We start from the raw sequence: 11900 nt of genomic DNA, 5'->3' as shown, positions 1-11900 counted from the left end.
CGAGCGCTTGTATTTGAGGGAGAATGGGAGATCGCTGTACGTGGGATCATTGAAGAGACGGTAGCACACGTGGTACGTGCCCTCGGTGTCGACGACGAAGCCAAGCGTGAGGGTGAGGGCGCCGAGGCCGAGAACTGGTCCGCCGATGACCTGCACAGATGACTCCTTCAACAGTGTTGCGGTACCATTGGGGTTGTCGAGCGGCAGCTGAGAGCACCGCAGACTGCTCGGCACCAACAGCAGTGAATCCTCAAGAGTCAGCGCACACGCCGTCGTCAAGCAGCGGCGAGTGGCTGTAATGGAGATGGGAGCCCCAACACGGTTCAAAGGTGCGGCTGCGCTGGAGACGGTGTAGTACGCCGGGTTTGCTTGGCCCACCGTGAGGCGGCCCATGTATGTGTCGGCCGATTGCCCAGAGGCGGTGTAGCAAATGACATAAATGGCAGGGAAGTCGTAGTTGCTGAAGCCGAGGAAGGCGGTGTAGATGGTTGTATCATCTTTGATGGTCGTCGTCGCACCGGTAAAGTTGATGAAGGTGTCGTAGGTGATGCGCTTCCCCGTCGCACACGCTGTTGCGTCACAGTAGCAGTTTGGGTTCGGGTTCGATACCGCCCTATAGCGGTAGAAGAAGACGCTGTCGTTCACCGCCGACAGACTTGTGAGATTGCTGGTGAACTTGAGCTGAGTCTCCACACCAGCGCGCAAGCTGGTCGCCACCGTTGGCTCTACCAGCGTGAAGGAGGACGGAATCGCTGCGGAGACGTTCACTGCGCCTGCCATCGTGATGTGTGAGTCCCCGTTGCCAGCCGACCATGAGTAACATAGGTAGACGGTAATGCCGTCGAACAGCTGGTCCGCACGAGTGTACCTCACCGTCGCGCTGTCGTTGCTGCTAGTGTCCATGGCGGACACCAGAACTGTTGCCGGTGTCTGTGTAACTGGCGGGCACACCGCAACCAGGGTGCCGTCGCTTGTTGTGTAGGAAGCCAGTAGCGCGCTCGCTGCAACGGCATACACGGTGTTCTTGCTCGCGTCTAGATTTGACCCACTGAAGGTTGTCGTCAGCGTGCTCATCGACACGCGCCATGTACCCGGTGTGTGGGATAGGAGCTTCGGGTTCTGCAAAGCCGTGGTAAAGCCGTACGTGGTGCTGGTCGCCGAAACCTCTGAGGAGGGCAAGACCGGCACGTAGGTGCCCCCGCTGCTAGTGGTTTCCATGCACACGACATAGCGTACCGCTGCTGTACCTACCTGGATAGAAGCGCTAAAGGCCGCGCTGCCACTTACGGATATGCCGCTAGTGTAATCAGTGGAGGCTTGGGCGATAGCGCATGCGGCACGGGGGGTCTCGCCGCACGGTATTGTCACGCAGTTGTCTGACGCCTGCACCAGTTTGATGGCTGTCGGTGTAGTGGAGGAGGAAAATGACCCGCGGTTCAAAGTACTGAGGCGCAGTGTCCCTGTCTCGCCGACGCTGAGGAGTGCACCGACCGTGGTCCCGGCACTCGTGCCGAGGTTTGTAATGGCGTATCGCACCGGAAAGGCAGAGATGTAAATATTGGACGCCGCGCAGCTCGACGACACTGAGGTCATGTCGTCGGAGCCGCGCGCGATGACCCACATGTCTGACCCAAGCCGACGGTAACAGACCATGATGCATGTCTCGGCTGCGCCGACCAGAGTGTAAGCGTACACCGTACCCTCGCTGATCTCTCTACTGAACATGATGGCGGCGGTGGTCAAGGCGGGTGTGTCGTCGCCGCACGTTCCACCCTCCGCGATCAGCTTGACGTTGTCGTCCGAAGTCAAACCGATTCCTGTGAACTGCACCGACACAGACTGACCAGCGAAGAGGGGGTACGGCGTTACGGAGTACGTCGGGTTTCGTGCTTGGAGCGTTACGACACCGCTGATCTGTGCAAAGTTGGTTTGCTGACCGTTTCTGCGCTTCAGATAGCATACACTCAACGTCATGCCCGAGTTTGTATTATCAGGGTCGACGATCACAGTACAGGTCGTGGCAGTCTCGCTGGTTCCACTCATCTGGCACGTGAAGTAGGCGTTTCTATTGAAACCGCGTGTGGGCCTGCTATCACTGCTGCTACTGGTGGTGGTGGTGGCAGTGGTCAACAAGTGTTCAGTGCCGTCTCGGTCACATGGGTTGGTGCTGCTGCTGCTGCTAGAGGAGAGGTAGGCCTGGTCCTTGGACCCGTCGAGGCCGGTTCCCTCAAAGGTGATGGTCAAGGTTTCGCCGACGGCAGGGTTCGTGGCCGGTGCCGTGATGGCGAATCGGTGCGGCTGCAGAATATCAATGGTGAAATCTGCCGTTTGCTGCTCAGCGGAGAGGTACACAGCAGACCACAGACCACTGGCGGTGCGTTTGTAGCAGACCCGGCCGACCATCTGCGCTTCTACGAGCTCCGGAGCCACAAACGACATCGTTGTCGTCGAGTCCTCTTCGCCTTCCCCTGTAAGCTGCAGCGTTCCGAGTACGAGGTTGGACAATAGTGCCGCCGTGCTGGAAGTGCACACGTCGCTGCTGCGAATCACCTTGACGGTGTCCGCGGCACTCAGATTGGCGCCACGGAAGGACATCACACCGCGCTCGCGCGCCTGCGGATGGGCCGGCATGCGAGTGTATACACCCGGGTCAGCATTGCTGAAGGTGAGAGTGTAGTTGGTGCTGGATGTTGACAGCGACGCCAACACCGTGAAGGACATGGCGGTCGTTGGCTTGCCGCAGCCGGCAGAGGTTGAGCTGCAGTACGGCACACAGATGTAGTATCCGGCCGCGTTTGGGCTGTAGGGTACCGTGAAGCTGCCTTTGACATTTTTGCTAGACTGACCTTGCAGGTTGACGAGGGAGATGACGCCGGCTGGTGACGTGGTGGCGGAGCCTACCGTGTCGCACGTCGTCACCAGGGCGTTTAGGTCAGCACAGTCGCTCTGCACGGTGTTGCCCTTCCCCACGGAGACGTCCCCGCATGGCACCAGCAAGATGGTGTATCTTCCTGTCAGGCCCTCGTTGGTTGGGCGGCCTTGCTCATCGGCCTGGACGATGCTTAGGGTCACAGGCCCTTCGCCGCCGTTGACACTCGTGGGGTTCAGGTCAAGGCTTGTGTAGATGGGGGGCCAAACACTCATCGCATCGCTCGAACCAGGCTGCGTAAACCCGCGCCGCACAATTGTCGCGGATTTCTGTGCGCTCGAAAGGTAGCACGGGTAGTACTTCGTTCCCGCAGTGAACACCGTTGATACCATAGGGAGAATAAGCCGACCCGTGTAGCCGTCGCTGCCCATCGCCGTGACGGCGTAGTAGCCAGGGGTGGTCGCTGTCGGAGTGCTATTGTACACACATGATGCGGTATTGTCCGATGCCACAAAGAAGATAAGATCGCCGGTGGTGATCTTCGGGTCCTGCACCAACGGATTCGACTCCAAAGACAGCTGAACTGTTTGGTACATCGACGGGTTCTCCACACTGGGTGTGAGGAATGTCATGGCTCCGAGCGCAGGCACGACTACAGCCAGCGCAAAGCATGTGAGCGCAAGGATACGAGGCAGCCACGGACCAGTTCGCTGCCATCGAGCGGCGAAGGCTCGTCCCTGAACACCACTATTACCTCCAAATGTTGGAGTCATTGTTTATGGCAATACACCTTGATGGCAGTCAGTGCGTGTATCGTTCGAGTTGGATTGGGAGGCTTCCTCGTGTCCGATGAGGAGGAGGGGAGAGGGTGTGTGGGTGTGTGTGTGTGTGTAGGGGAGGGGGGGGCCCCCCTTTCAGGTAGTCCGCCCGTCTTTCCTTGTTACCGCCGCCGTTACTGTTTATTCCCCCCTCCCCTCCTCTCCCCTCTCCTTTCTCTCCCTCCCCACACACTCAATGAATCACAACGCCCTCTTCTTCACACACACACACACACACACAGAGGAGTGTACTAAATGATAGATGTCCACGTGCTGCTTTTTAAATATAAATATATATAAATATAAATATACACACAAGGTAGTATACATATACATACATATATATAAATATAGATTATATAATATATATAATATTAGTTTCAATCTCCGGCTGTCGTTGAAAGGGTTTTTCCCTCCTCCTTCTCTTCCTCCTCTGAAAAGACACGCGACGGCCACAGCAGTTCTGAAACAGACCGAGAGGGAAAACACAAAACACGGAGGTTGGGTAAAGGGGGAGGGGAAGGAGGGGAGGGGAGGAGGAGGGGGAGGGCAAAGGAAGAAAAAACAAGCTGCTACACACACACACACACACACAAATACACTCACAAAGCGTGTGTGTGTTTGGGGTGAGGGAAGGGAAAGATGGGGGAAGGGAGGTGAGATGGTTTGGTGAGGGCGTGTGTGAGGATCGGTGTGGACCTTCGCTAGCGCCCCGCTGAAGGGCACGAGGATATCTATGGAATGCTGGAGCGCTACTCAAACACACACAGAACAGCAGGAAAATTCATCAACAACAAAAAACAGAAAACCACACACACACACAAAAAAAAGGGAGGAGGGGAGGGGAGGGGAGGGGGGCTATCATCAACGAATAATGCGAAACATACAAACCAACATACACACAGTCAAGCACAAAGTGCAGGTGTGTAGATAAAACAGAATATTGGTGATGAGCCGAGGGCGCACGGGGGACCGTCCCGCTCTCCAACTTCAGCGCACGCACGCACGCACACAGACACACGCGTTGAATGACAAAACTCAAAAAAAAGGGGGGTGGTGGTGGTGGTGTCACTGATCCTATCTGTCCTGCTTGAAAAAAAAATAAATACTATATGTTCTTGCTGGTGGACTGATGATAGAATGTGAATTGATGAGACTGATGCGGGGCTTTACTCCTTGTTGACGCACGAAGCCTTCTTCCCTCCCTCCCTCTCTCCCGAGAAAAAAAGGGAAGCAGCTTCGTGCGTGGCTGGTGTTAGGAGCCCTCTTGTGCTCTCTAGATGTTTGGAAATTCTTTGATTTTTGTGGTGGGGAAGGGAAGGGGAGGAGAGGGGAGGGGAGGGGAGGGGGGGGGGGGAACACAGCTGTGGATGGCATCGTGCGTACAGAGAGGCATTCGGGCAGAGGGGGGGCGGGGGAAGTGGAGGAAAAAACAATATATGTGTATGTTTGTATTTGCGTGCGCCACGAAGTGCCAAAAGAAATGCAGAATGGAGAGGGAGAGGGAGAGGGGAGGAGAGAAAGAGAGGAAAGTAGCGTGCATGAAGAAGTTGATGAATAGATGCCGCATCAAGTCGACTGTGGTATTCTCCAGGTAGAGATCAACAGTACAATATAAAAAAAGGGGGGGGTGCATACGCAATAGAACACGCGCAGCTACGCTCGCTACTCGCCTCCACATGAGCGATGAAATCCATTACTTCAGGTGAACTCGATGAACCCCCCCCTCCCCTCTCCAGAGTGCCTATGCACACAAGCAAAGAAGAGAGACAAGATCAATGCAACTCATGAAGGCTGCGCCTTGTACTACTTAGGCTCACACACACACACACACACACACACACGCATAGGACGTACGGCCAGAGAGAAGTGATACAAAAATACATCAGATGAGTGAGTAATGGGTGCACTGCGTATTGTGTCACGCACGTACACACATCTCACATATTTTTTCATTTGACTTCGAAAAACACAATACAAAGAGAGGAGGAGGAGGAGGAGGAGGGGGGCCGAGAGAGGGCGCGTGCGGAAAAGGGGAATAGACAGAGAAATATGATCAAAGAGAGGCATGATCCACCTCAGAATATACACGGATCCCCAAATTGCTACTCAAGCCGCGAGTTTTCCTGTTTTCGTGAAAGCGTGACTTTCCCTCTCCCCCTCCCCCTTCCCCGATAATCCCACACGCACTCAAGACACCAGGTATTTCTAGGAGTCGAGAGGGGGGGGGGGGGAGAGAGGGGCTTAGATGATTCACAAAGAAAAGGTAGACTTATGTTTTTTTCTCCATCCACCTCTTTGGTTTCATCGCACCAAAAAGAAGGGGGAGACACTGGTGTGTGTGTGTGTGTGTGTATTTGTGTTGGAGGCAAACCCTCACAAAAATTTGATGCCTCAAGGTCCGAGGTGCTCATGGGGGAGAAAAACAAAGTGTGCAAACAAACAAACAAAAAAAAAGAGGCTGATGAAGGATGTCATTGACATCATGAATAAAGTGCGTTGGGGGGACACACACACACACACACACACACACACACACACACACACATCCAGACATACAAACGTGTGCAGAGATGCACAGGAGTGCAGAGGCCGATGTGTGTGAGGGGGGTGGGGGGTGGGGGGGGAGAGGAAAAGCGCTCTGAATCAAAAACTGCGGAAGCCAATGCCCCACCGAATTCTTGTGGCGGGTGCTGAAAGGGTGGAGCCATTGCAAATCCCACAACAACCCGGCGCACGTATATGGTGAAATGGAAAAGAAAGAGGGCAGGTGTGTACAGGAAAAATAAGTAAAAAAAGAGGGCCAGGGGAGGGGATACACGCACATCCACATCCAACCTTTCCTCCTTCTCCCCCCCCCCCCACACACACACGCACACAGACACAGACACACAGACACAGGAACTCCCCCTTTCCCGGTCGTGAAAATCGGGGGTGGGGGAGCGTGGTGATGGTAGCGAAACAACAACAACAGCAAAAAAAAAAAACTAAACCATATCAATCAGCTAAGAGGAAAAAAGGGAGAGTGGACAAAAAAAAAGTTGGAGGCAGAAGTCACCCCTCTCCTCCACACGCATTCTACAGATAAATACACACACACACACACACACACACACACAGTGAGGTCAAGGAAATCGTGGTGCGAGAGCAGAGTGGAAGGGGGTAGGGCGGCAGCATAAGTCATGCACACTCACCCACTCTATACAGGGACCTAGCACATGCCCCCTATTCACCCCCTGCCCTAATCACCCCACACATGTACACAGCCAGGCCGGTATAGACGCTCCGGTTTATATATGCGTGCGCACGTGTGGGAAGGGGCATCAAGGGCGGTAATAGTAAGCCCCTCATGCTCGTCGCATACATGTTGCTCACACTGCTCCCCAACAGTCCTGGAGAAGGGCTACACAGCATTTGGGTCACAGGAAAAGGGAGAGAGAACGGCAAAGAAACCCAGACCGAAAGGAACCAAGAGGCGTGCTACATCAGTAGCGCTCCATCCCCATATATTTCACTGGTGTACGGGCGGCACTGATGCGGATGGTATGTGCGAGAGGGAGGGGAGTGTGTCTAATTTATAAGCGTACTCATTTTTCTTTTGGTTTGTTTTGCCCTTGTGCCTCTGTGTGTGTGTGTGTGCGTGCGGGGCGTAGGCTTTCACTTCAAAGGGGGATTCACTTCATCTTTTTTGTTTGGTTGTTTTAGTGAAGCAGGTGTGCGTGAGCGTGTGAGTCGTAGCCATGCCATTCTTCAGACCTCCTCTCTCTCTCCTTCCCTCCCAGCTGAGAAGAATTCCGTATTCACCCTAGCCCATTTTATTTTGATACCAGCGTTCGAAAGTCGCCTCCGCCTCCACCCTTTTTTTTTGTTAAAAAATTCCCGATGATCTCTTCCAGTGCTTGGCTGTGCTGCCACTCCTCGCTTGAGGTGAAGCTAACACAGTCATTTCTTTTTGTTTTCCTTCAAGGCACACATCCTGCTATATACCACAAATAGGTCTCAGCGCCCAACAGTCCACTCGCGCTGGTCACAGGCTCATCCGAGTGATGCAAAAAGCAGCTATTGAAGAAGACTGGTGCAACACCGGCTTGGTAATCTGAGTACACGGCCTATGACGTAAGCCTTTTGACCCACGTGCTTCGCAGGTCGCATCGCAGTTGTTTCTATTATGTCCGTTCACTACCCGGTGCATCTTCCCGGGGGTGATGAGGGGCAGGTAAGGGTGCCCAGTGGGATCGAGTTGATGAGTCCACCCATGGAGTGGACGGCGCAAAGGTGCTCGGCGCTGCCGCAGACCGCCCCCTCTCACGACATTCTAACAATGCGGAGTGTGTCCTCCAATATCGGTAGGAAATGAATCGCTTTTGAATCCCCTGCGTCCATCATGGGTGTTTGACTGGGATGCCTCACGCTGAAGGGGTGAGGGGTCTTTCCCCATCTCAACAACATCATCCCCCATCAGGTCAGTGGGAACACACACACACACACACACACAAAAGGTACTTGTGGTTCTTGATGTTTTCCATCGCCACCGCTGCCGTTCTTTGAGCTGCTGCCACCAAGCCGTCGTCGCTGATGGCGTGACTTACCCCAGGGACGGGTTAAAATGCACAATTTCAGCCCACAACGCACGACGAAGCTCGGACGCGCCCATTGCGGTGTTCTCGTGTGCCCACCGGAAGGGGTGGGGGCAGACCGGCTCGTCTTCCTCGTCGTGTAGGTGAGCCAGATACGGATGGGCAAGCATTTCGGCTGCAGTCGGACGCTTGCTTGGGTCTAACGTCCACAACTTGGTGAGAAAGTCTATACCGTTCTTGTTATCCGTGAGCCTGGGGACGAGCTTTGGAATATTGAGGGTCCCGTTCGGCAGCTCATCTAGCTTTTCCAGCGCGTCGCGGTGCTCGACAATGCTGGCGGGCGGCTTGCCAATGTTTTGCGCGATCATGCGCAGCTGATCCATCGTGTTCCGTCCGGGGAAGAGTGGCGAGCGGTTGTACATCTCCGCCAAGATGCACCCGACAGACCAGATATCCACAGCAGTGGAGTAGTTCGTGTTCTCCAGCAGCAGTTCCGGTGGGCGGTACCAGCGCGTGATGACGTAATCGGTCAGCTCCGAGTACGCCACGTCAACGCTGCGGCTCAGCCCAAAGTCGATAATCTTGAGCTCACACGAAATGTTTGTGACGAGGTTAGATGGTTTCAAGTCGCGGTGCGCAACTTTTGCGCTGTGCAAATATTTGAGTCCACGCAAAATTTGGTAGACAAAATATTGCATGTGTGATTCCTCCAGCTCCTGGCGCGAGCGAAGCACCACATTCATGTCTACATCCATGAGCTTGGTGACGACGTAGATGTCCTCGAAACTGTTGTAGTCGCGCTTCATCGGGGGTAGAATATCGAGCACGCTGAGAAGGTTTTCATGGGAGAAGAAGCGCATCATGGCAATTTCGCGCAAGACTCGCTTGCCATCCTCCACATCGCGGAACACGTCACGGCACTTCTTGATGGACACCTTCTCACCTGTCTCGCTATTCAAACAGCTGCATGCAATACCGTAAGCACCCATGCCGAGGATTTTGAGCAGCGTGTACTTGGCTGGCACCTCGAATGGAGCACCGCTCACATTGTAAACCTTGAAGTCCCCCACTATCTTTGGGACGCTCAGCTCCTGGTTACTCTTGTGCATTTTGGTTACCGTATCTGAATCTCTCTATATAGCATATGCTTACACACACACGACTCCTCTTTTTTTTCTTCCGTATGATGATAGCAGGGTGATTCCAGACCAACCCCCAAGAAACAAACAACAAAAAATAGGGAAAGTGTTGTGGTTCCTGTTGTGTGGCATGGGAACCCCTTTTTTTTAGTTTTTGCAGGAGTATCGCGGTGGTGTAGAATGGAGTGGGATAACGGGTGATGATGATGATTACCACAGGGGTTGGGGTGAAACGCAAGAGGGAAAGGAAAAGGCCGCCAGTTACCGTCAAGTGGCAAAACTCACACACACAGGGAAGACAAAAAGAGGGAAGGAAGGGCAGAGGTGAGGTGAATATAATGTGAACATCGAATGAATCTACGAAGAATAACCCAACATGAAAATTTGTTTCTCCGCTACAGAAAACGACGGCATTTGTCGAGGTGTTTGGATCGAGAAGACATCATCCAAAAAAGAGGAATACACCAACGCTTTTCTTTCTATCCGTCGCCCAGATGTTGCTAATAACGTTATTAAAGAGCCGCTGTGGAGGGAGAGGAGGTTGGAGTGTATGTGTGTGCGTCAGTTGAGTGCACTCCCCTTCGTGACGTTGAGACACACGTCAGGCGTGAAACAAGCCATTGAAACGAGCATATCGCCACCACCACCAAAAAAAAAACAAACAAAAACATCACAAACGCTTTTTCTCGGTCCTGCGTGTGCGATGTTCTCCTGCTGTGGCGCATGTCTCCGTTGTGTGTGTGTGTGTTTATGTGGTTGGTGTACCGGTTCTGTGTGGGCAGCGCACTGGTGTCATCGGCGGGATATAAGCAAAGGGCGTAAACAAGGAAGGTAAGGCGCTAATATATAGAGGAGGGGCGCGGGCACGGAAGGGCGGGCTCAGCACGCTCCCCATTCTCCCTTCTGCTGCAGGGGGAAACCTAAAGAAAGGGCACTGTCACGCTCACGGGGGTGAAGCCATGAATATACACGCTAGCCGATGCGGGGGGGGGGTGTAACAAAAAAATTCCAATCCACATGGAGGACTCTTGTGGAAGGGGGGGAGGGGAGAATACAAGTGACACAGACACACACACACACACACGCGGGGTCTTAATGTCGACAGTGGGAGGGTCCACAACAGTCCGAGGGGTGGGGCGGCAGCTGGAGGAGAGCATGCCGAGCCACCTATATGCGTACATGCGCGGGTGAGGCGCACGAGCCCCCCGGCCCCAGGTCTCGAGCAGCCCAGCGACATACACGAGGACGGGGTGCTATCCAACTGCCCCTGCTGCCCACCGCTTTGCTGATATCCATCGGGTTGTGTGTGCGCTTGTGCGTCTTTGTGGTGCCGGGGAGGGGGGGGAGGGGGGCAAGCAGCCCACGTGAAAGAGAGGGGCGGGGGGGGGGGGGTGGAGGGTCTTTGGGCTGCGGGTGGGCACTGCCGCGTGCGCGTCGACTGGTGACATCGAGCAGCGGGGACACTCGAGCAACAATTCGCCGATATAGGTGCACCCTCAGCCTTGCCACGTCAGTCGGCCTTGCCCTGCGCCACCCCGCCGCTCATGTTGTTTCGCTGCGGCACTGCGACCCGTGTCCACATCGTGTCGGGCGTACCGCCGCCTCTGGCTAGAGGAGGGTGCCAGGCGGGGTACCCCCCTCCCTGATTGGCGGCTTCTCGGGCACAGCGCGCCGTGACACCGCTCCTGAAATCCAAGCACGGGGGTCTGCAGGACAGGACGGCGTCGCGCGTGGTGTTTCCGTGGTGCTTGCGGCGCCTGTTTTGCCTCGTTTTCACTGCGCCCACCGCCCCGGTGCACGCCAACCGGTGGGGTCCCGAGTGTGCCGCGCACCTCGCACACAATTCCCGCGTAGTGGGAGGCGGTTTAGCAGCACGCGGGGTCCACGGGGGGATGCGCCTTTCTCTGGCCTCCTAGGGCAAAGAAAAAGATACCCGCAGTAGTCGTCATGCGAGGGGGGGGGGTGCCACAAGCGCCTTGTTTCTAGGCGAAGGGGGCAATTCAGGAGGAGCAGTGGAGCCCGCATCGCCGCCCCGCCGGCCAGAAGAACGCGTTGGCTGCCCCCCGGCGCCCGACTGGCGGAATCGACTAGCTCTGCTGTGAGGCCTATGGCCGCCTTGGCGTTGCCCTGGCGCAGCTCAATATGCGATGGGCGCGTGATTTAACCACCGGCCGAGAAGGCGCCAGTGATATTCGGCGGAAGGATGTTCCGGCCTGGTAGGGGGCTCGCGTAGATGCTGTCCCTGTAGGCCTGGGCGCTGTACGTGTGCGTGGCCTTTTTGCGCTTCGCATTGGCGCGCGTGCTCCTGTAGTATCCCCCCGTGGCCTCGAAGGCCCTTTGGTGCAAAGACGCCGTCAATGCAGCGCGCCGCCGCGGAAAAAAAAGTTCCGACCATTCGCGTAAGCCAGCAAAGTCGAAGAGCACTGGTTGCGGAAAGCATTCCGGCCAGCTTCGGCATACGGAGGGCAGCCCGTCAGCGCGGGGGGGTCGCCTAGAG

The 11900-nt window shown here is 55.2% G+C and overlaps 1 protein-coding gene across 1 annotated transcript; it reads right to left on the bottom strand.

Annotated features, from left to right (window-relative positions):
* Positions 1-8272: 8272 nt before the first annotated feature.
* On the bottom strand, positions 8273-9373 carry JKF63_07612 (uncharacterized protein; the record flags this gene model as incomplete). Its single annotated transcript, XM_067903544.1, has 1 exon — positions 8273-9373. One exon carries the CDS (start codon positions 9371-9373, stop codon positions 8273-8275), a length of 1101 nt encoding a protein of 366 aa, XP_067759025.1.
* Positions 9374-11900: the final 2527 nt, after the last annotated feature.

This window comes from Porcisia hertigi, chromosome 10, assembly GCF_017918235.1.
Source record: "Porcisia hertigi strain C119 chromosome 10, whole genome shotgun sequence".
In the NCBI taxonomy this organism is placed as follows: Eukaryota; Euglenozoa; class Kinetoplastea; order Trypanosomatida; family Trypanosomatidae; genus Porcisia; species Porcisia hertigi.
Note: the sequence above shows the minus strand (reverse complement) of the source record. Positions and strands in the feature narration are given on the sequence as shown.